Source organism: Colobus angolensis, unplaced genomic scaffold, assembly GCF_000951035.1.
Source record: "Colobus angolensis palliatus isolate OR3802 unplaced genomic scaffold, Cang.pa_1.0 Scaffold65, whole genome shotgun sequence".
Lineage (NCBI taxonomy): Eukaryota > Metazoa > Chordata > Mammalia > Primates > Cercopithecidae > Colobus > Colobus angolensis.
Window position 1 is genome coordinate 5,326,588 of NW_012120154.1, and position 24,097 is coordinate 5,350,684.

A 24,097-nucleotide genomic window follows, 5' to 3' on the forward strand; every position below is an offset into this window, starting at 1 on the left:
GGATCACGAGGTCAGGAGATTGAGACCATCCTGGCTAACACGGTGAAACCCCGTCTCTACTAAAAAAAAATACAAAAAACTAGCCGGGCGAGGTGGCGGGCACCTGTATGCGTAAACCCGGGAGGCAGAGCTTACAGTGAGCTGAGATAAAAAAAAAAAAGAAAAGGAAGTTCCTTCTTCTTGTATATAGCTGACCTGCAGAGCAATTAGTAACAGGTTTCTTGTTCTTGCAGCAGGGAGGAAGTTAGTAACAGAAGTTGTCCATGTTATGACTGGCTGGTTCACTAGTAAAAGAAAAATGTCCAGAGGACCCTTTGGTTCTTGCCCTGGGTCAGGTGTCACCCGTGGAGCCTCAGGGTCTGCAGGCTGTTAAAATCTGCCCCTGTCTTTTGGAGTGAAGGCTTAGTGCATGCTGCCTACCTGGCTTTGGGGGAAACAGGTTTGTTCTCTGCCACTTACATCTTAAAAGGCACAGCCGGAAAGTTCCTTTTCTGCTTTTCCTTTAAACAAGAACTAGACAAAGATTTCCTTCCTGTGCCGACTGTGGCTTATGACATACTAGCATTTATTCTGCCAAATAGGGCAGTTGGTGGCTCTGTCTGGGGACTTGTGGGAGAGGAGCTCTTTGACCCTTCCTGGGGACCTGCATCTGCCTTTATCTGTTCAGTGTGCTGGTTTGCCTGTACAGTCCTGATTTATGCCTGTTCCACAGTTATTATTAATAGCGCTCTCTTTCACTTTCAGAAGCACCCCAGTTTGGAGGATAAATTATATGTCACTCACTTATTGTCACACTAAGCCAGGGTTTCTCACACTTGGCACTAGTGATATTTGAGGTTGGATGATTCTCTGTTGGGGGTGGGGGATTTTCCTGATCACTGTAGGATTTTTAGCAGCATCCTGGCCTCTCTTCACTTGTTGCCAGCCGCACCTTCCCTCTCCAGTTGTGACAACAAAAAATATTCTCAGACATTGCCATCAGATGTTCTGTGGGGGTCAAGATTATTCCCAGTTAAGAACTACTGGACTAAGCATTGCAGATTAGTTTTACTTTGAGTGTCATCTCTGATCGATCAGTAGTGGCTGCCTGGAGCCCTGTGCTGGCAAGGATTTGAGACTCGATGCAGGAATTCTGAGATGGATTAGTGCTGTCTGCCGTGGGCACGGGTGGGGCATGACAGCATGTAGTGCCTTGGATTAGGCCGTGGAGGTAGGTGACAGAAGGTGCCAGAATGCCAGCAGGTTTTGACATTATCCTGTTACTGGATGCCCTGGCGGTCCAGGTGGAGAGACAAGGCATGTTTAGAGACCGAGATTTGTGGCCCTAGCTACAAAACAAGACGTTTTGCTGCCTACACCTGCGCCAGCACGACTGAGCCAATGTCAGGTGTCCTGGGAGTTTTGTCAGGTGTGGCTGTGAGGCCTGGGGTGGTTGGATCTTGCGGAAAGGCAGTGGTGTGTGTCAGTCAATAAGTAGTTACAGGGCATCCCAGACATGCCCAGCATGGCCTTGGATGACATGGTCGGCTCACCCTCCTGCCCCTGGCTTTCCCATGTTGTTAATTCATTGTCATGGCTGTTCCTGGGTCTTCCTGCCTTGGGGATTGGACTGTTCCTCGGAACTCTGTGATGGCACTGAAGCCTTTGAACTGGCCAAGGCCAGGAGAGTGAGAGAGCATAAACGTTGTGTTGCTGGCCCTTGCCAGGCGGGGATGGGTGGGGCTGTGTCCCAGGGCAGGCACAATGGTCTGCTGTAGAGTTCAGGCAGAAGCAGCTGTGGTCTGCAAAAGGTCTGTCTTGCCTAGGAAATGGTGCTTCTGCATCCCGGGCCAGACTCTCTGGGGTCTCCCCTGTGGGGAAAGATCTGTATGTCTCTACAGGAGAACTCGCTAGTTGAGGAATTTGACATGAACCCAGTTATCTCCCCAGTGGGTAGAAAAAGCCCCTTCTATGTGAATTAGGTAGAATGCCAGGTTTGGTTCACTTTTGGTGACTTTATGGTATTAATATTTTAATGAGTTCCCAGCATTTTGGGGGAAGCAGATCTGCTTTCATTCTAGGCCTAAACTTGTCTGAGAGCATTTAACCCTTTGCTCTGTGCCAGTCTCCCTCCCACCCAATCTCTGGTTCCCAGTGGAAGCTGCACCAGAAGTGGTCGGTCACCCAGCAGCCGCTGAGAGTGCCAGTAAGTGTGCACATGCCCCTCGGTGTCTGACCTTTTTCTGTAAACTATGAGGGGTAGCATTTTTGTGTATCTTCACGTCTGCGCATGGCTCTTCGAATTCATACGTAAAGAGGCAGGCACAGATGTGTTAACTGGCTTGTCGAAAGCCCAAAGAGAGCCAATGCCAGAAAGCAGTCTCCTGATTTCCTGTCCTGGTGCCTGTTACCCCGGGACAGGCCCGCGGGGCATTGGTGCCCCTCATTTTCTCTGGCTGGTCTTGAAGGAATTCTTATCTCCGGCTCAGTGGTTGGGGGTCACTCGGGGAGGAGGGGCCCTCTCTTTCCTTCTCTCCACATTCTCCCTGCCCCGCTAGTTGTGTCTCCTCTGGAATCATCTGCTTTCCAAGGTCTTTCTGAGGAAAAGTGCCATGTTCGGCAGAGGCTCAGGAAAATGCTTCAAGCGGGCAGAAAAGCTCCATTTGAATCGACTCACCGGGACAGGCAGCTGAGGAAGGAGCGCCGTGGAAGCCACAGATGGGATGACTCTGCTGAAGCAGGAATGCACCCAGCCGGGAGGCCGCCAGCCCTGCCAGCCGTCAGCACACAAAGGCCCCGCTGTCTGCTGGGGAGGTCGGGAGCAGGCCCTGTGCACCCAAATGTGCCCGTGGAGGCAGCGCGGGCTCTCCAAGATGGGGCGTTCTGTGTCTGCACCCACTGGTCTTCCTGTGCTGGCTGAACACCCACTGTGTGTGTGCCGGGCACGCTACAGAGAGTGTACAGACAGCAGACTGGGGCCTGCCTGGAGGAGGTGACTGACTTGTGCCCAGAGACAGGCAAATCAGCCTCAAGATGACAGCGAGAGACCAGCACAGAGGAGGGGCGCCCCACTGAGCCTCCAGAGCTGCTGGGGTGGGTGTGGGCCTTTGATAGATAACAAAAAGGGGCACCAAAAAGGGGCTGCTGGGCCTGTCTCAGCCTTAGATTTGGGAAAAGTGCCATGTATTGCCTTTGAGCAAGAGGAAGTGTGTTGTGGAGGAGAGACCGTGGTCTTTGGACTAGACAGAGCAGGAATCTGCCTCTTTCACTTCCTAACAGCGACCTGGCTGGAACAAGTCAACTCACTCTAATTGAGCCTTCGTTCTCTTGTCCTCCTCTTGGGCTTCATACCACTCCCTGGCAGGGCCATGGTAAGAAGTAAGACGCCGTGTGTGTGATGCTGCGATAAGTACCTGTTAGAGCTGGCAGTAAGAGTCTAAACACTTCTCGACTGAATTGCCCCACCTTCCACGGAGCCTTCAAATCGCTCATTCCTTCCATCCACACTCCTGCTCGTTTAATGAAGGTGATGGTCAAATGCATCTTGCAGGCGGCCATTTGAATCTCCCCAAAAGGACTCCGCCGAGAGTCCAGGTGCAGGAAGTAAGTTGTCACAGCTGCTTTCCCTGCAGCGACCGTCCCACACACTGGAACGCGATAGCAGACGCGGTCTCTGGCTTGTCTGGTCTGGTCCACGCAGAGCTGAGCTGAGGCCGGGGGCTGATGTAGCCTCAGCGGAGCTTTAGGAGATGTGCTTGATCCAGAGTTGGTTCTTCTGCAGCCCTGAAATGCTTTTCTGTTCCCTGGGCTGCTGGTGGACCAGAGAGGTGCTGTGGGAAGCAGGCCCTGGGCCACCACCCAACACCATGGCTGCAGCCGGGAGGCGCTGTCCTCGAGCTGATGTGAGCTGGCTGCTTCGTGGTCCTCCCCCAGGAAGGAAAGCCCGGCCCCAGCATGAGGCTGCTGAACTACCCATGGTCCTGCCTGTCAGTCTCATTTCTAGAACGTCTTCTCTCTAGAAGAGGAATCTGTGGTTAACAGGCCCTTTTCAAGGATTCAGTGTTAGGCTTACTTTTTTTTTTTTGTCAATACAGCTGAACAGGCCCACCGTGCTTTGCTCTGGGCCCACTGAGCGGGAGATAAAAAGCAAGTGCCCTCTTAGAACCTGAAACTTTGGGGGGCGGTGTTTGGAAGCGTTGCCCAGTGTTTTTGTTTCTGCTCCCCATCCCCCGAAACAAACTAACAACAAAAACTCACATCAAATCCCTAATCACTAAGCCACTTTGTGCTTTTGGCCTCCCATGATGAGTTCTCTTGCTGCCTGGTGAGTGTCACCTACCAGCCCGTTTTTCCTGTTCTCTCCAGCTCCGGCTCTGAGACTTCAGTTGAACTGTGTCCCAGTTTGTCAGGGCTGAACAACAGTGTGTTCAGAGAAAGGAGTTGCTTTCCTTTACCTACCTGATTTCTGGAATGAAGGTATCAGTTGAGAACCAAAGTAATTCCCTACGTACTAAAGAAAGATAAATGAGCTGAAAGTCTGCAGGTATAAAAGTTGAGATTCTGCAAATGGCTTCTGTCAAATTTGTTTAGTCTTGACCAAGGCTGTCAGCCCCGTGTGGACCTTGACGATAAATTCTCGAGGACCCAAGCTATTGTTTTGGCAAACAGACAGTGCTGATGGAGGCTCACGATGTCATTCTCACCTGGTATCAGGATTCTTCCTGAAGATCTTGTCTCTTCCACATGAGCTGGTCCACAGATACAACAGGGCACAGGTCTAAGCTGAAAGGAGAGGAAGTGTGAGCCGTGCTCCAGGAGCAAATCCTGGCCTAACAGTCACCGACACGCCTTTCCTTCTACTGACCGCTCCTCCAAGGCGGCATGTTCACGCGCTGTTACTGTTCACCTCCTACCATTGATGTCCCTGGTGCTCTCAAGCACGTTTGACTCATCCAAGGGAGTTTCACAAAAGCCGGTCGCTGTCTTTGCAGGCCTGTTTGTGCCCCAACAGGGAGCCGAGTTTGTCATGAGCAGTGCCTGGCTGTGTCTGCCATGCTCCCTGTGTGTGTCCTGGCTCCTTCCCTCTTGTTCCCTGTTGCTCCAGCGCTCTGCAGAACTCAACAGGGGCCCCTCCTGCCTTGTCTTTCCTTTTCCCAAGGGGAATGTTAGGTAGGAGCAAGGCAGAACTGGACTGGGAGTGTCCTGGTGGCATGTGCTGTGGGTGGTCAGCACTCATATGTGGCTTTTGAATTTCCCTCCAGTCTGACAAACCTGTTGGAGCTGCCTTGGCAACAACCCCAGAAGGAGAAGGGTCCCCCTCCTGGCCCCGCCCACGGGAAGGGCAGAGAAACGCCCAGCAGTGCTGTTTCTGGCAGATTTACCTGTGTGCTGGGAACTTACCTGTGTTTTCCTAATGCATTTTGGCCAAGAGAAGGCTTGTCTGGGGCCTCGCTTGGTCTCTGACATAATGAAAGTTAAGAGCAATCCCTTGAGGTTTTTTTCCATTATCCAGGGTGCCTGGAGGGGGAGGGCTACCCATTCTCTGCCTCTGGTGACTGGGGACTTGGGTCTCAGCAGGTTCAAACCAAGGTTCCACCTGGGGGAACACAGGGGCTGTGGGCAGAGGCACTGGGCCAGGTCGAACTGGCTTCTGGTGTGGATGCTGCTGAGCAGGCATGTCACTTGGTCTGGGCCTACCGTGGGGGCCTGGAGGGCACACTTGCCCATGACCGCATTGTGTGCCTGGGAGCCACGGCAGGGGCTTCCTCCTTTGCTGGCAGATTGCTGGGCAGGCAGGCTGCCAGGAAGCTCCACCCCACTCTGCACAGATCTACAGCCTCTGCTAATATGAAGCATCATTTTGCACTTGCTTTTCTTCACCTCTCTGTTTGTCTCCCAAAGACTTGTAACCCAAGCTTGTGAACTGAGCTGGCTGTGGAGAAGCAGCGCTTCCCGTCCTGAGAGTGTCACAGCCCTTTCTTTGCAGCACTGAGGCAGGCCTGCGGGAGGTGCTGAGTGCTGGGCCAATAGGGTCAGTCGATGGAGGAGAGTCCGGGGGTGGGTGAGGCCTCCAGAGGCCTGAGTTCTCAGCCCCATTTGTGCAACTCTGATCAAGTCATTGGGTTTCTGAGGAAAGAAGAATGATGCCCTGATCTTGGGGTCAAGTCGAATTAGGTCCTCTACAAGGCCTTCCCATGCCCGTAAGTTCCAAGCTTCAGCCCCACAGGTGCTTTGTGCTTTGACCAACTGAGACCCAGATGCTGTCCACATGAGGGTCTTGGGAAGAAGTGACTCTGGGTCTAGGACTCTGCCCAGGACAGCCTGAGACGCCCATCCTGGTGACACAGGGCAGGGCTCACAGTGCCAACACATATAGCAAGCCACCCCCAGGGGCCACTCTGGAGTTTCCCTGAAAGCAGAAGGCTCCCTGGTGGTGGAAAGTTTTGGTCCCATTTGTCTCAGATTATCCCATCAGTCTCACCCAACGTGGGCATATTGTCCAACCTGAAACTGCCCTTTTTCCTGTCTTTCTTTCTTGGCCCATACCCATTTCTCAAGAAGCCCAGCGGAGCCGAAGATGGGGTCTCTCCCAGGTGGAACCCAAAAGAGCTGCTCCATGCTGGAACCTTGGGAGGTGTGATCTTGGGAGCGGGGTGATGAGTCAGTCCCAGCAGTGGCTGCTGGTGAAGCAGGCCCCTTCCTCTGTACTTCCTGTCAGGCTGATGTCACCACTCTGCGAGCCTCGTGGCCTTTTATGGACAAGAGTGAGCTGCAACTCCTCTCACAGAGGAAGTGAGCCTTAAGCCCCCAGCAGAAGTCTGCACCTGGGATGAAATACCTGCGGTCAGGTTCCCCCTTCCTCCCCCCTGGGCCCAGCGTGCTAAGCTGGCTGGAAACACTTGTCCACAGGTAGATGGCCACATCAGCTCAGGTACCCTCACTGCATGGGCTTGGCCTCAGGACATTTCAGGTTTAAAATGAAATCCAGGGAGAAAATGGCCTGGTTTCTGAATTTGTAACTTTTATAAAAGACTTACTTATGGCGGTGCCAAGGAGTTGCTCAGTTGGAAGCTCCGAGACAGCAGGCGGGTGAGGACAGCATGTCTGGGCGCCTGTCTCACACCGTGGATGACAGGAACACCATTTCCTTCCATCCTCAGAGCAGTCCCTTCATTCCCAGAGAGGTCAAGGGGCCAGGCACTGCGTGGGGAAGAGCAGGACCCAGGGCCGTAGCGCTGGCGGCTGTGGCTTCCCCCTTTGCAGAGCTGCTCCAGACACCTGGACCAGTGGTTGTCAAACTGTGCTCTGAGGAACACAGTCTCCACCACCCACTGTCCCTTGCTCAGGGATTTGGGAAGATTTTATCTGAGGAAGGACTGCCACTGCTTTTTGAAAAGTCTGAAAACGACTGCAGAGTGACTCATGATCCAGTCTCTACCCCAGCTTTCACCAAGAGAGGGGCTGGGGCAGGGGGTTCAGGCGCCTACCACAGCTAGACTTTCATCTGGCAGGGGGCTCGTGTCCCAGAAGAGTCTTGTCCCTGGCGGCCTCCTCCCGTGTAGAGGAAGGAAGGGCGTTTTCAAATAAGCCTTCAGTCCTTACAGGCCAAATAAGGACTTGAGCCAAAACAAGCGGGTTGGGCCGGACTCTGAATGTGCTCATCCTGTGAGATGACAGTGTGGGGAAGGGTTGATCGGGTGGGCGCCACTGACGGTCTCCACCAGAATGCACAGGGTGGGGAGGTGGGCTGCAGAGTAAACTGAGTCAGGCCAAGAGCCCACTGGTTGCTAAGAATTCTGACCACCCCACTGCCCAGAGGAGATGCCTCTGAGATCAGGAACAAATCCAGAAGAACTGCTGTGTGGAAAGATTGCAAAACAATGACAATAATACCTGCTTTGTACATTACAATACAATACCTTGTAAGGTTATTGGAGGCCACACAAGATAACAGACCAAAACTCTTCCTGAGCATTGGAAAGACCTTTCCGGTTGCATGGGGCCATGGTATGATTCATGGTGCATAGGGCAGGTGGATTTGGGATACTAAGCAGTGCCATTTGTCCAAATGAATGTTCCTGGCAGAACAAATCCAGATTTCTTTAAGGGATGGTTAGGCTGTGTTGACAGTGGTAAACTGGCTTCAGGAATTGGAGGAGGAAGGCTGGAGAAGTGGGAGAGCTGGGGATGCTGGGGTGGATGGAGAGGAGACACTGAGTTTGGCACTGGGGTTTCGGGATTTGAAGTGCGTGTGCCTGTGTATACATCCGTGTGTGTGCATGGCTATGTGTATATATATATATGTATGTTCACATTCACCTGTGAATACATGTGCCTTGGGTGCCTGTGTTTGCACTTGTGCTTGTGGATATGCGTCTGTGAATGCGTGGGCAGCTGTGTGCCTTGTGTGCGCCCATGTGTGGATGTTCATATATGGCTTTGCACACATGTGCATGCACGTATTTCTGTGCACACGTACCTCTGTGCACCTGCCTCCGTATGTGACTGTGTATGCACAGATGCTTGTGTGTCTGTGTGTGCGTCCATGTCCTTATGTGTGCATGTGCCTGCGTGTGCATGCCCTCGAGTGTGCTTGGGGGCTCTGCTTCCTGTTGTTCAGCAGCGGAGCGTCTGACTCCTCCTCACACAATTAGAGGAATTCCAGCCATCCTAGGGACAGCCCTGGGAAAACGGTTCCTCTGGAAGGGTTGGGGAATGTTTCCTTTTATGGTAGCATTGGGCCGTTGCTGCTCACAACTTGCCAGCACTCGCAGGTACATTCTTGCCTGCTAGCAGAGCCGGTGACTAAACATGCCCACAGCTGGGGCAGACCACAGGGAGACTCAGTGGGGGAGGGCAAGGGGCTGGGACGACAAAAATGTTTGTTCCAAACCCTTATCGGTTGCCACACTGTTGTTAGGGGCCAGCGATGAAATCGCTCTGTCTTCCCCAGGCTGTCGTTCCTGCCGCCTCCCTCCCTTCTGTCTTCCCGTCTGTCTTGTCAAGGATGCAGGTCTCTAATCTCCGTCCTTGCTGTGCAGGCTTGAAGGACTCTGTGTTTTTTGAGACAGGCGAGGGGGAGTAAGGCCCCTCTCGAGCTTGCCTCCTGAGCAGTTTCCACATCAGAGAGCAGAGTGTGGGGTGTGTTTGTGAATGGGAGTGACCCAGCCCCTCTGTGTCCCCACCCTGTTGATGCTTAGGGGGCTGGGAGGAAGCTGCCGCCCAGGGGTAGCTGCCTTTGGTGTTGGGTGTGAGGTTTGTTTTTTTTTTCTTTGTGTCTGGGCTTCCTTTGCCCTCCTGAATGACCAGTGGGCAGAAGAAGAGATTGGAGGCAGTGCCCAGCCCAACCAGCTGCTGAGGTCAGACACGCTAGAAAGCTCACCTCGGAAGAGGCAGGCAGCCTAGCTGGTCAGTGTTGACTGGTGTTGAACGGTTAAATGTGTCTCCTGAGGCCATGTGCGGAAGGCCATGAGTCATTCTCCCAGTGCCTGGTCATGCAGGGCCCTGACCAGGCGGTGCGAGCCACTCAGTGTGTCCTTCACACGTCGCTGAATCCGTATTTCCACTCAGTGCTGACACTGTACCAACAGCCACGGATGCTCCCACTGCCCTGACAACACCACTGCCACCCATCGTGGCGACGTTGCCACGGGGAAGTCAGTATAGACAGCGACCATTTGTGGAGCTTACTCTCTTTACAGGGACTGTGGCAGGTCCTTTTTATGTGTTATTTCTATTTTTCAAACTAATCCTGCAAGGGAGTTAGTAGCAGATCGACTTTGTGGATATAGAAACTGAGACTCAGAATTAAATACCTTACTGCAGCTCAAATATTTGTAAGTAGCCTGATGCTGGATTCAGGCCAATTTGACTTCAAGGACGGTGAGGCTATTAGATGGGGTGGGATAAAACGGAAAAAAGTGAGTTGGTATTTTCAGCTGTTGCTTAAGACTGAATACCCAGTACCGAACAGCTAGGATGCCTTAGTGTTTCTGGCAAACTTAGCTTTCAGAGTGTGGGCATCACTGCCCCTCCTGCACCGGGGGAGGGTGGGTATTTATAACCTTCCTTGCTGAGCAGTTCATAGAGCTGTTGATAGTTGCTGAAAGTTCCTGACACCTGGCTAGAGAACAGGTTGTCACAGAAACCCATCAGAAGCTGTCATTCTTTACAAGCTACCTCTAAAGTGACATCATTACACGCCTTCCACTTGCCAGACACCAAGCTGGTACGTTCACATGTCTCGTGGACACAAGTACTGTTATCCCACGCTGCGGAGGAGGGAGCTGGGGCTCAGAGAAGCCTGCGCACCCGTCCCGGGTCTCAGGCTGTGAGGCAGCATCTTATCCCAGGGCTGTCCCGTTGCAAAGCCAGGCCTCATCACCCCTTCTCCTCCAGCCTCTTAAACGGTGCTCCTTCCTTCAATGGGGATGGTATTTAGAGCACCTGCAGTGGGCTGATTTCTGACAATCTCGGCCCCCAGTTATAAACACACCGGGCAGGTCCCACTCAGCTCCCAGGAAAGTCGACTCCTGGAGAGCTTTCCACACGCTAGTTCCTCTAAGGTGGGAGACACAGAACTATTTCTGGTTTTCTGGTGGGGGCTGGACAGTGTGGGTGGACAGTCTGAGCTCCTGGGTGGCAGGACCAGCTGCCCAATGGCACTCTCCTCCGCAAATGCTCCTCCTCCCAGCCAGGTGTGAGGGTGGGCTGCGAGATCGCCGCAAAGACAGCATCTGTAGCACTATACTCCATCTGGGAAACGGGCAGCTCTTCGGGAGCAAGCGGGGGAGGCTTTTGTATCTGGCGGGAGTTAATCTGATGCCTCCTTTGTTTCAGACCGAGAAGATCAATCCATCTTGTGCACGTAAGTATTTCTCCATCTGGGTCGTGGTTCGTTTCACCCCAATCTGCTCTCATTCTTGAGGACTCCTACTGAAACCACAGCTGGGGGTGGTGGAGTCCCCGATTCCCAATTCAAGGCCCCTTCCTCCGCTCCTCCATGGGACAGGACTTCAGTTTGTATGTTTGCTACTCAGCGATCCCACTGCATGGATGAGTTCAGTTTGAATCATCCTTCCTCAAGGAGCCAGTGGGAAGGAGGGTGGCGCTTATGGCAGAAAGGAAAAGCAAGATTTCCCCACAATCCGGCTGGGAACCAGCTCCTCCGTAACTTCCGGGCGGAAGGCATTCCTTCTTGCTCTGCATGGTGGCTTTTCTTTACCTGGATTGAAGTAGACACTGGGGCGTCTCACCCTCTGAACTTAACAAGGAGATCCATAAACCCCATTGCCGAGAGAGTTAATGGCACAGAACGTTCCTTCAAGTGACGTTTCAAAGGAACATGTACAAGTGCCTTTGACCCCTAAGTCCACAGCTGCCTAAAACTGATTTTTAAAACACTTGGATGTGAAGGCTGCCAAGTGACCAGGGCAGGCAGTGGATTTCAGTTTACTTCTATCCAGCCCCTGGAGAGCCATGGGAAGTGGACTCCGTGAGGATTCCAGAGCGTTTATGTGGCAGTTCCTTTTTCTGCCACACGTTGGGTCCTTCACGGGCACCTGACAGAATGCGAGGCAGTGGAGTGTGCAGTGGGAAGGGACAGAGGTCAAGGACTTGGCCATGCCTAAGCCCGAGGCTTCCTTGCCTCTCTTGGTAGGGGTGAATCTGGAGCTGGCAAGACAGAGAACACCAAGAAGGTCATCCAGTATCTGGCGTACGTGGCGTCCTCACACAAGAGCAAGAAGGACCAGGTGAGTGCTGTGGTCCTCGTCCCCACGGCTGCTTGCTGGGCCTTGGTGGGATGATGGAGGAAGAGCACTTAGTGGTCATGGCTTCAGCTTTACATGAGGATGCTTTGGGGAATGAAGCAGAGGCTGGGCCCATTTCCACTGAGGCGACGGCGTGGCCTGTCCTGGGAGTGGTCCGGCGATAGCAAGCCCGTTCTGTCCTTGGCCTCCTAGCCTTCTGAGTTGCTGTGGAAACTGGTGAGGTCCTGGAGTTTGCGTAGCAGCCCTCTTGGCGTTTGCAGCTCATTGCTGTGTGTCCTCCCCTTCTGAGGCTGGAAGGCAGATTCCAAGACTTGGTCCTCAAGTTGATGGAGGCTTGAAGGGCCTCAGGCAGACCTGTGTTTGAATCCATTTCTTTTCCCTGATGTTGAAATGCCTCTGGGCGGGCCAGGCGCGGTGGCTCACACCTGTAATCCCAGCACTTTGGGAGGCCGAGGCGGGTGGATCACGAGGTCAGGAGATCGAGACCATCCTGGCCAACATGGTGAAACCCCGTCTCTACTAAAAATACAAAAAATTAGCCGGGCGTGGTGGCGGGCACCCGTAGTCCCAGCTACTTGGGAGGCTGAGGCAGGAGAATGGCATGAACCTGGGAGGCGGAGCTTGCAGTGAGCCCAGATCACGCCACTGCACTCCAGACTGGGCGACAGAGTGAGACCCCGTCTCAAAAAAAAAAAAAAAAGAAAGAAATGCCTCTGGGCGGACAGCCACCCACCCCCACCACCCCAGCGAAGAGAGAAAGGGCAATTGGAAAGTCATCTCACCTCCATTTTTTTCCTCTCCCTTTTGATGGATTATGGTTGAACCAGCAGCGTCCTCGCTAGGTGAGCTGCACGTTTACTGCACGTTCTGCACTGGGAATGCGTGTTCTGCCCATCGTGTGCCCTTGAATTCTGTATTTTGTTCTAAGCAGCTTTTCACCCCACACTTGTCACTTTCTGCAGCTAGAACTCTTCTTTTAGGCTCAGCTCACTGACTGTCTTGGGAGGAGGGGCTGGGTGTGGCACACAGTGACCTCCTGTGCACTCTGAAGTGACAGTTCCTGCAGAATGGAGATGGGCCTCACACCTAGTTGTTCTCAGAAACTCCAGTCATGCCCAGATTTCCCCACAGCGCACCATAGCTGTCATGTCCCATGCAGAACCTGACCCCGGCACGGTGGACGGGAACTCCGCTCTCACGGAGCCCTCCACGCTCTGTGGTCCAGACCAGATGCAGATGGCTGGCTGCCCTCGCCTGCCACCGCCGTACCAGTCAGAAGCAGTGCTGGGGAGTTCTCACGTTGGAGTTTTTCAGAGGTTGGGGTGATCAGACAAGCATGGCTGTGGGATGCTGTCTCTCAAGCACACTCTTAAACTCCCCTGTGAAACCTAAGTGCCAGTGCTGTTCCTTGAAGCCGTCAGGGGAGCTTGGTCGCTCCCAGAGGCGGCTCCACCTTACTGGCGTGCCGTGTGCGTGTGCGGCGTTCGTAAGTAAGGAGGGGTGTGAGTCTGCATGCAGGTCTGGGGTGTGGCCTGCAGAATGGCCTAATGAGTACAGTCTTCTGGAACCCAACCAAAAGTAACTTTTCATGTGCCAAGCTTCTCAAGACATTTGGAATCTTTTTCCATGGGGTGTCAGGAGTTATATTTAGAAACTAATAAAGTTTCTTTTCTTCTCTCTCTCTCTCTCTGTCCCTCTCCCCCGTCTCCGTATCTCCCTCTCTCCCTGTCTCCCTCCCCTATCCCCCATTTTGCATTCTTTTTAGGAGGCCTATTTTAAAAACAAAGCTGTGAGGTTAGGAGTTCTCTAGCCGTGGTTTTCCATCCCTGAATTTGCAGTAAAATCCTTTTCCCAAGTATTTATTGACTGCCTAGTATGTGACTGGTTCTTGGGAGGGTGACATTGGAGTCCCTGTCCTGGAAGACAGGAGACAGGACACAGAGAGCAGTGAAATAGCTCATATGCCTTACATCGGGGGTTCCTGTTGTGGAGGGGAAGGCAGCACTCAGCAAAGACAGCATGCTGGGGTTGGGGGTGACGGTGGGAGCCACGTTGTCAAAATGCAGACTTTGCTAGGCACCCTGTCCCTGCCCTGAGCCCACTAGAGTGAGGGAATAGGTTGCCCCAGGGTTCCAGTCACAGCTCAGGCTGTTAGTGTGAAAGGCCATTGGCCGGTTTGGTTGATTTCCTTGCCTGAAGCTGTGCTGTGATTTTCCACAGGCAGCCGGAACATGGAACACCCTTGAACTTGGTTTGGGAGCCAGCAGTCTCTCACTTGCAGTGGCCAAGTTGAGCCTCCCAACACCAGCAGAGGGATTGTTCCAGACCTCACCTTGCTGTGGGGAGGCCAGGTTTGGCCTCGGCTGCGGGTTGGCAAAGCAGAGCTTGGTCCAAGGAGCTTTCCAGGCAGATGCCTGGAGCCTAAATGGTGACCTTTGCCTCTCCCTGGTCTGTTATTTGTGTACTTGTTGGGGCTTACTGGCAGAAACACCACCCAGTGAAGCCCTTCACAAACCAATGGTAACCCCTAACCTTAGACAGTACCGCGTCACTTCGTGTTACGCAGATTTCATTGAAAAATTAAAATCTCTTCTGTGCCCCATTAGATGTCAGTAGAGGAAAAGCCGTAGGTTAGTCATCACTGTTGTCAGCAGGGAACACGGCTCTGGAATCTGAAGTGGCTGCTCCCGACTTGGCCCCGCGGCCTCACTTTCCACGGCAACAGCGTGTGGTCCCAAACAGAGGCCTCAGTTCGCCTCCAAGCCAGGGCAAGCACAGGCCCTGGAAGGGGCCGCGCTCCCTTCTGTCTGCGGGAACGGGAGCGGTTCAGCCAGCCTGGCAGCCTGGCAGCCTGGCCTGTGCTGTGAGAGGAACGGCGTAGTGGGTGGGGGAGCCATTCTTATCCAAATCTGGCTCCGTGGGCTGCCTCAGCCGACTTCCCAGGCCCGCCCGAGGCCTGTGGGTGGAAACCCGGTGTCCAGTTACCACTGGTGCCCAGCGCACATGTAGAGCCTGCTCTGTGGTCTTGACCCCTGCCCTCTGACCTGGCCCCGCTGACCCTCCTTCAGGGGCGGGCACCAGAGCAATGCTCTCACTTGTCTGGATGGTTCACAAGCATAAGGCTTCCTAGCCCTGCGTTAGGGGGTCCTGGCCTAGGAGGACTGCCAGAGGAGGAGGCTCTGCTCTGTCCCTTGTGGTCTCAGGTGGGCTTCCAGTCTGGCTTGGCTAGACTCCAGAGTGTCCCCGGTGCTCTGCAGATGAGTCTCGTCTGTGGCAGGTGTGCTTGTAAGGCCAGGGTCCATGGCTGTCCTGGGAGCTCCTACTCCTCCCAGTTTTCCTTGTCATCACTCACAGGCGGCTGCTGTTCCCGGAAAACCCTGGCTTGACTCCAGTCTTTAATAAATACAAAGCCTGGCCTGGCCCTTGTGTGATGTTCTTTCCCCCAGAGGGCACTCAGGCATTAAGGGGAACCAGCTCCCTAGTCTCCTCAGTCAGCGTTAGTTATTCCCTGCTTGCATGGGCCTGCTGCACAGGTGTGAAGACAGGGCAGTGGCTGACGGGCTAGTTAGGGGACTGGAGTTCTGCCACCCCGCTCTGCTGATTGACAGCTGGATGACCTTGAGCACGTCATTCCTCGCCCTTGGCCTCAGCTTCCTCTTCTGTGAAATGGGGCCGCTCTGTCCTTCCCCCTAAGTATGGTGAGGGTGTAGGGATAAGAAGGCACAAGGGTGCATTTTGTCTACCACAAAGCATCCCTGGAGTTCACAGCAGGATTTATTGACATTCTCAGTAAACAGCTTGCAGCCCAAAGTGGGCCTCGTGGATCCCGTGCTCACTGCCTGCCATGGTGGGTTTTGGGTGCAGCAGTGGAGGGGCTGATACAGAAAGTGCAGCATTTATCAGGACACAGATTAGATGAGCGTGTATATTTTCCAGATCCAATCCCCTCATTTTCTTTTCCTATGAAAAGGAATAAAAATGTGAGGATTAGAGGCAAGGAGGTAGAGGGAAGCTGGTGTATACAGGGTGGAGACACTGTCCCAGGGTGTCTGTGCCGCCAGCTCGCTAGTTTAGGTGCTGCTTTCACATGGGTCCTCCAGGGCCAGATTCCTAGAGCTGAGGGAGCTTCCTCCCTGCCGTTTCCAGGGCCACGGAAGTAAGTTCAAACTGACCAAGGTTTCCAAAGCCTGGCGGGAAGGCCGCACTTGGGTGATACCGGGGCCTGGCTGTGGCTGGAGTGGCACACTGGCGCCCACCCGGAAACCTCTGTTCCTGGCATGTTGGACATGCTGGCACGGCTCTGCCATCGTACCCCTTCCAGGCAGGGCAGGCTCGGTAGCCCAGGTCGCTGCCCGGCCTTCACTGCGCTCCTGGGTTCCTTGCAGGGTGAGCTGGAGCGGCAGCTGCTGCAGGCCAACCCCATCCTGGAGGCCTTCGGGAACGCCAAGACTGTGAAGAATGACAACTCTTCCCGCTTCGTGAGTAGCGCGGTGGCACCCGGCTCTGGGGACAGAGGGCCCTGCCCGGAGCTTTGGCTCATGCTGCCTTCTCCTGGGTGCCCTCCCCTCAAAACCGAGGACGGTTCAGACTTGGTGCTATTTGGCCTGTTTTGCGGACTAGGGCAGACCGAATGTCAGCTGATGTGGACCTGCCCTGCCCCTCTTAAGGAAGAAGGCTATGAGTAGCTTCTTCAGCCTCCCCTATGAGAGGTGGAAAGGCCAGTGAGGGCACTGCCTACTCTGCCCCAGAGTGCTCTGCTGTCACCAATAGCCAGTTAGTTCCTGGGTCATTCAGAGAGGAACACTTCCAGATAACTGGTCTCTTTCCCCCTCTGCGAGGAACCTGGGTGTGAGATCGGCTTGTCTTAGGCTCATGGCCTCAGGCAGTGTGGCGCCCGAGTCCTGAGGGCCCGTGCGGTGCGGGCATAGGGAGCCCCTGGCCTGGCACATGGGTCCTGTCTCTGGGTTTTTTTCCCTCCAAGCTGTGCCCACCGGAGAGGGGGCGGGGGCGGGGGCCTCTGGTCTCCCCCTTGCTCTCTAGCTCCCCATGTCAGGGGCACCCCTGATCTCTTGCTATCCTTTTTTACTTAGGGTAAATTCATTCGCATCAACTTTGATGTCAACGGCTACATTGTTGGAGCCAACATTGAGACTTGTATCCTTGTGGTTCATGGGGATAAGAGTTCTGGATCCGGAGGGGAGGCATGACCTCTGTAGAGAAGAAGCTGCCTCCTGATTCTAGCACTTTCCCCCTGTGGGCCTGTCATGACACCTTGTCTGTGGAGCTGGGGGGACACTCAGGATCGGCTCAGTGCAAACTCAACACAGAGCTTAGGGCTTGCTTTCTTTACGGGCAGGATAACCACCTGCTTGAATGGGATGGAGCTGTTGAAAGCCGTCTAGTGTGGCTCCCAGAGGTGAGCGTTTGGGGGATGCTGCTTTATCTCTCCCGCGTGCCAGCGTTTCGCCTTTGCATGTGGGAATGTTCTTGTTCCCGTTACCTGTAAGAATGAGACAAGGCTCCCGAGGGTGTGAGCACCTCTTGGACACAACGTGCCCCTTGAAGGTGAGAACCCAGGTAGTTTGCTTTTGCTGTGTTTTGCCGTTTTGTGCCATTCTTCCTTCCTTGTGAAGTTCAGTTCCTTTGGACGAGCGTAAGAGGACAATGGAAGGCTGGCCAGGCACAGTGGCTCACGCCTATAATCCCAACACTTTGGGAGGCTAAGGCGGGTGGATCACCTGAGGTCGGGAGTTCAAGACCAGCCTGGCCAACATGGCAAAACCCTGTCTCTACTAAAAATACAAAAATTAGCCAGGTGTGGTGGCACGCGCCTGTAATCCCAGCAACTTGGGAGGCTGAGGCAGGAAGATCAACTCCTCCTGAATCCAGGAGGCGGAGTGATCCTCTGCCGAGATTGTGCTACTGTACTCCAGCCTGGGCAACTGAGTGAGACTCTGTCTCAAAAAAAAAAAAAAAAGTGGACAGTGGAGGACTTGCCTTCCCCCCAGCTTGTGTTGCTTCCTTAATGTTTGCAAAGATCTTTTGGAGAAATCTCGTGCTATCCGCCAAGCCAAGGAAGAACGGACCTTCCACATCTTCTATTATCTCCTGTCTGGGGCTGGAGAGCATCTGAAGAGTGAGTAGTCGGCCTGCAGCCTGACACCGGGGCTGCCGGGCTCTGGGCCTCTTGCCAGAATTGGGCCATAGACATCATTTGGGAAATGAAAACTTTTGGCCTTGGGTTTAGCGGGGAGAAGTGAGAGTGACTCCTGTTCTCTGCGCCATCCTAAGGATTTGATCTTCTGTTTCTGACCATGCCGGAGAAAAGCTAGGGTGGGTTGCACATGTAGCTGCAAATCACAGGGCCCTGGCGCTCTTCTGGGCCAGGAGATGCGAGTGTCAGAGTCTCAGACACTGAGGAAAGCTGAACGTCGCTGGCTACTCTTGAGGTTTCCAGGGCGCGTCAGGGCTCAGGGTCTGTCCCAGTCTCTCCAACCTTCGAGGTCACAGCGCTGATGGCGCCTCTGCTTTCAGCACCTCGCTGAGGCGCCCTTGCCCTCCACCCCTTACAGCCGATCTCCTGTTGGAACCGTACAACAAATACCGCTTCCTGTCCAATGGGCACGTCACCATCCCCGGGCAACAGGACAAGGACATGTTCCAGGAGACCATGGAGGCCATGAGGATTATGGGCATCCCAGAAGAGGAGCAAATGGGTACAGGGCTGGCCTTCCTGTGGGGGAGGGTGGAGTGGGGGAAGGCTGGTACCCATGCTCTCAGGGGCATCAGGGCAGCCGATAGGCCTGGGGAGCCTGCTAGAGGCCAGGGGGAGGGGAAGGCCTGCAGTGTGTGGGAAAACGGTTCCTCAGATTTGAGGTTCAGGGTTATTTGTTCCTGGTGGTACCACAGGCATTTACACAGAAAGGGTGCAAAGGACATGTCCTTAACTGCCCAGGGCCCGGGTCCACTGCACAGCCCTTGCCATTTGCTGAAAGTAGAATATTCATGTCCTGTCTCGGGGAGTGTGGAAGAAGCTGGGGATGGGTGAGCCCTCTAGGATGGCTGGGCTCACCACACACTGTTAGACTCAGACCTGGCGCCCCTGTGGCCCCAGGGAGTTGGGGGGTGTCCCTGCTTGGCTTGTCTGGCTTGAGGATCCCTGGGCGAGTGACCCCCACCCCGGGAATCACCATGACCCGTGTGTGCTTCTGAGCCACCTCTGATTGCACCCAAAGGCCTGCTGCGGGTCATCTCAGGGGTTCTTCAGCTCGGCAACATCGTCTTCAAGAAGGAGCGGAACACTGACCAGGCATCCATGCCCGACAACACAGGTAACGCCCGGGGCCTCTCGCCGGAAATGATGGGGCAGGTGCTTGGCCATGGATTTGCTCAGGAGGGAAGGTCTTGCGGAAATTCCGGACACCGTTCTTTTTAATGTTAGGTGTGTTTATGGCCATATATCTGTCGGTATTTTCTGTACAGATGTAAAACACACGTCAACACGACCCTGCTTTGTTTCTTACCAAGTAAGCATTTCAGAATAACTTCAACTTGTGATCACGTGGACCAGGGCTTCCCTCATTCATTCCTGAGACCACACCATTTGTCAGGACACTAGTGATTTCTGCCGTAGCTCCACTTTAATGGGAGCCTTGCCTGTGACTATGTCGGGATCTTGAAATTATGTGCTTGCCGCACCCGACTCATCCCCTTTGTTAGGGTTGCAGCAAATGACCCCATACAAGTTATTCAGTCTTAATGTGCCTTCCTTAGGGTCTCTCTAAAGATGTAACGCATGGGTGTGTGGATTGTAAAAGACACTCCTGGCCGGGCGCGGTGGCTCACGCCTGTAATCCCAGCACTTTGGGAGGCCGAGATGGGTGGATCACGAGGTCAGGAGATCGAGACCATCCTGGCCTACACGGTGAAACCCCGTCTCTACTAAAAAATACGAAAAACTAGCCGGGCGAGATGGCGGGCGCCTGTAGTCCCAGCTACTCGGGAGGCTGAGGCAGGAGAATGGCGTGAACCCGGGAGGCGGAGCTTGCAGTGAGCCGAGATTGCGCCACTGCACTCCAGCCTGGGCGTCAGAGCGAGACTCTGTCTCAAAAAAAAAAAAAAAGATGGTGAAACCCCATCTCTATTAAAAATACAAAAATTAGCAGGACATGGTGGCGTGCGCCTGTAATCCCAGCTACTCGGGAGGCTGAGGCAGGGGAATTGCTTAAAGCCGGGAGGTGGGGGTTGCAGTGAGCCGAGATCGAGCCACTGCACTCCAGCCTGGGCAACAAGAGCAAGACTCCGTCTCAAAAAACAAACAAAAAAAGACACTCCTGTGGAATCCTGTGCTGTTCTGTGCCCCAACACCAGGCTGACCTGCTCCTCTCAGTCCTGTTGGTGGGTAGGGACCTGCTTTTACACTCCAAGGCGTGCGGCTGAGAGTGGACAGAGGAACCACTGTCGCCACTGGGCCTCCAGTCAGGATGCCTTCCTCCCTGCCCCGTGGGGGAAGTACAGCTGCCCTGCCCACTGACCTGCATGCGGCTGCCGAGTCGGGGGCTGTTGGGTGTCGGTGGCCCTGCTAAAGAAGGGTCCAGATGCGGTTGTCCTGGTAACAATTGCTCATTCACCCCGTGGCTTTCTTCCTCTCTGCTCCCAGGTCAAGCAGAGGGACTTGTTCTCTTGGGTCTAATTAAGACTTTTTGTCCCTCCCTTATTCTCTGAAAACTCTTAGCTGCCCAAAAGGTGTCCCATCTCTTGGGTATCAATGTGACCGATTTCACCAGAGGAATCCTCACCCCGCGCATCAAGGTGGGACGGGATTACGTCCAGAAGGCGCAGACTAAAGAGCAGGTATGTCCCCTGGGGCCAGGGCAGCCGCTGCCTCCCGGGTGAATGTCCCTGCAGCAGCACAGTTGAGGCTGTTCCGGGCCGTTCTGGCACTTTCTCATGACTCCCTGATGCAGTCCTCACAGCAACCCTGAGAGAGGTGGTATCACCCCATCTAGGGCACTGGAGAAGCTTCATGGCGCGCCCAGGCTTCATGCCTAGGAAGTGCCATCCTGAGGCTGCGTTGTGCCTCTTTGCATTGAGATGGTATTTTGGCTGATTGGTCATCAAGGATATAGGCATGTCCTCTCTGGTGTAAAGCAGGAACTTGATGCCACTGTAGCTCAACTCCTTCTGGTGCCAGGGTGGCGGCTCCCGCCATCCTCAAGCCTGTGCCAAGCGGCTGTTTCTCTACCACCTGATGCCTTGGGCTTGCCACATGTGCTGAGAGATGAGCAGCAGTGCTTGCTCCTTCCTGCCAGACTGATGTGCCTGCCTGCCCCCAGAGTGGACGTCCCTCCCCGTGCGGGCCGCTTTCTGCCTCTCAGGGGTTTCTAGTTTCTTTGATGGTGCTGGCCAGGGGTGTTTTTAGGGTGCCAAATCCATCTCTCAAAGATACTTGGAAGCTCATTTTGTTAGTCCTTCTCCCACTCGCCGTACACTGACAGTTCAGCATTGCGTGAAAGACAAGACCGTTGTTTTCAAAAGACATTGCATGTTATTATTGCCACCTGTTCGTTTCCCTGACCATTAAGGAGAAACCTCTATTTTCTATTACAAAAATACTACACGACTCTTAATATAGAAAAATCGAGAGAAGGAAAACAATTCCCCGTGATGAATATTGTTGGGCAGCTATTTCCTACAAGACTTAAAAAAAAAAAGAATTAAACTTAGTTCTCGTTCTGGCTTTTAATTACAGAGCTTTTCAAACATGTGCAAAACAGAGAAGAGGGGAGAGTGTAAAGAGCCCCACGTGCCCATCACGTGGGCGGCTTCAGCAGTTACTAACTCACGGCGGGTCTCGGCTCATCCTTTGTCTTATCTCCCTCTGCCCCCTCTGCCCACTGCTTTATTTTGATGAGATCGGGCGTGTTTAGGGTGGTATGACCATAGACCGCTGCCTTATTTTGAAGCATCACTTCTTCTATAAATCCTTTAGTGTGTCCCCATTTTATTTGGAAAGATCTAAGTTTATTGTCCCCATGTCGTTAGATATTAGGTTGTTTCTCCTTTTCATCATTTTAAATAACACCGCAGTGAACGTATTTGTACATGAAAGACTTTTTTTTTTTGCCCTGCATACTTAGGGCTGTTCCTCTAGGGGGAGGACTCTAAAATTACTGGGGCAAAGGGTATGAGGGTTTTCAGATCCTTTGTATCTGACGCCACGCTCCCCCGGTGTGCCCCGCAGGCTGACTTTGCCATCGAGGCCTTGGCCAAGGCGACCTACGAGCGGATGTTCCGCTGGCTGGTGCTGCGCATCAACAAGGCTCTGGACAAGACCAAGAGGCAGGGCGCCTCCTTCATCGGGATCCTGGACATCGCCGGCTTCGAGATCTTTGATGTGAGCCTCGCCCTTCATTACCCACCCCGCTGCCTTCTTGGCTTCTTGGTTGCCTTCTCCTTGGCTAAGAACCCTGCTTCTCATGGTCCCGCACCAACCTGAGTTGGCCATCTCGTTTGCATGGAGACTTTGGTTGGGTGTGGGTTTTTTTTTTTTTTTTTTTTTTAAAGACAGGGTCTCGGCTGATGGTTGCTCATAATCCCAGCACTTTGGGAGACTGAGGCCGGCAGATCACCTGAGGTCGGGAGTTCGAGACCAACCTGACCAACATGGAGAAACCTTGTGTCTACTAAAAATACATTAGCCGGGCGTGGTGGTGCATGCCTGTAATGCCAACTACTCAGGAGGCTGAGGCAGGAGAATTGCTTGAACCCGGGAGGTGGAGGTCGCAGTGAGCTGAGATTGCACCGTTGCACTCCAGCCTGGGCAATAAGAGTGAAACTCTCTATCTCAAAAAACAAAAAAAAACCAAAAAAAAAACAAAAAAAAGGCAGGGTCTCGTTTTGTCACTCAGGCTGGAGTACAGAGGTACAGTCATAGCTCACTGCAGCCTTTACCTCCTGGGCTTAACTGATCCTCGCACGTCAGCCCTCTAGTAGCTGGAACTATAGGCACACACCATCACTCCCAGCTAATTTTAAAATTTTTTGTAGAGATAGGGCCTCACCGTGTGGCCCAGGCTCAGTTAGATGTGTTTTAAGCTCAACAGAAGTGCTCATTTTCAATCAGAAATACTGGAGAAATGAGACTTTTGGTTTCTTTATTTTTTTTGAGGAAGGGTCTTGTTCTGTCACCCAGGCAGGACTGCAGTGGCGTGAACATGGCTCACTGCAGCTTCGACCTCCCAGGCATAAGCCATCCTCCCACCTCAGCTTCCCGAGTAGCTGGTACTACAGGCATGTGCCATGACACCTGGCTAATTTTTGTATTTTTTATAGGGATGGGGTTTCGTCATGTTGCCCAGGCTGGGAGGATGGGACCTTTTAGGTCACATTCTTGGAGGCTTCCTGGGCAGGTGCTTCCTGTTTATTCTTCCAGCAAATATTCCCTGAGCATCGGGATTGGGCATTTTCCTGGCGTGTGACGACTTTGAGGTCTAGTAGGGAAACCGATACTTACAGTAGATCAGAGGTTCTTAACCTGGAGTCCGTGGGAGGTTTGAGAGGAGCCATGGAGCTGGGATGAGAAAATTACATCTTTATTTTTTACTAACGTCTCATTGAAATCATGTATTTTTTTCCAGTTGTGAATTGAACAAACCATACAAACCACAGTTGTATTAGCAGTGCTTGTGATCTGTCACCAATAGAAATCAGATGTTTTCATGTCACATTCCAGTTGTTGCAGAGGTCTGGTAGTGTCATTTATGCATCACTACCTCAAACTTTTGGAAGTTGTTAAGCCCATGGCTAGTTCTTGTTAATAAGGAAGCACAGAGGCTGGGTGCGGTGGCTTACGCCTGTAATCCCAGCACTTTGGAAGACTGAGGCAAGAGAATCATTTGAAGTCAGGAGTTCGAGGCCAGCCTGGGCAACAAAGCAAGGCCCCATCTCTTCAATGAAAACATAGAAGGGCCTGGTGCAGTGGCTCACGCCTGTAATCCCAGCACTTCGAGAGGCTGAGGCAGAATTACTTGAGCTCAGGGGTTCAAGACCACCCCGAGCAACATGGTGAAACCCCATTTCTACAAAAAATACGAATATTAGCCATGCACGGTAGCGTGTGCCTGGGCCCCAGCTACTAGGGAGGCTAAGCTGGGAGGATCACTTGAGTCCGGGAAGTGGAGGCTGCAGTGAGCAGAGATTGCACCATTGTATTCCAGCCTGGGTGACAGAATGAGACTCTGTCTCAAAAAATAAAAAATAAAAATAAAAAACAAGGAAGCACAATGTATTATGCGATCAGAATATTTTGATGATCATACTTCAACCTAACTACTTTATTTGTAATC

General features: G+C 53.2%; 1 protein-coding gene across 2 annotated transcripts in view; it reads left to right on the top strand.

Moving 5' to 3' along the window:
- MYH9 (myosin, heavy chain 9, non-muscle) overlaps nt 1-24,097 on the top strand; it is a 107,012-nt gene that overhangs the window by 50,934 nt on the left and 31,981 nt on the right. For both annotated transcript variants that reach the window (XM_011964318.1, XM_011964319.1), the window contains exons 4-12: nt 10,819-10,846; nt 11,639-11,732; nt 16,136-16,228; nt 16,841-16,904; nt 17,788-17,886; nt 18,323-18,466; nt 18,986-19,081; nt 20,485-20,603; nt 21,994-22,146. In XM_011964318.1, coding sequence (XP_011819708.1) covers nt 10,819-10,846; nt 11,639-11,732; nt 16,136-16,228; nt 16,841-16,904; nt 17,788-17,886; nt 18,323-18,466; nt 18,986-19,081; nt 20,485-20,603; nt 21,994-22,146 — 890 coding nt within the window. The remainder of the gene's footprint in view (nt 1-10,818; nt 10,847-11,638; nt 11,733-16,135; nt 16,229-16,840; nt 16,905-17,787; nt 17,887-18,322; nt 18,467-18,985; nt 19,082-20,484; nt 20,604-21,993; nt 22,147-24,097) is intronic.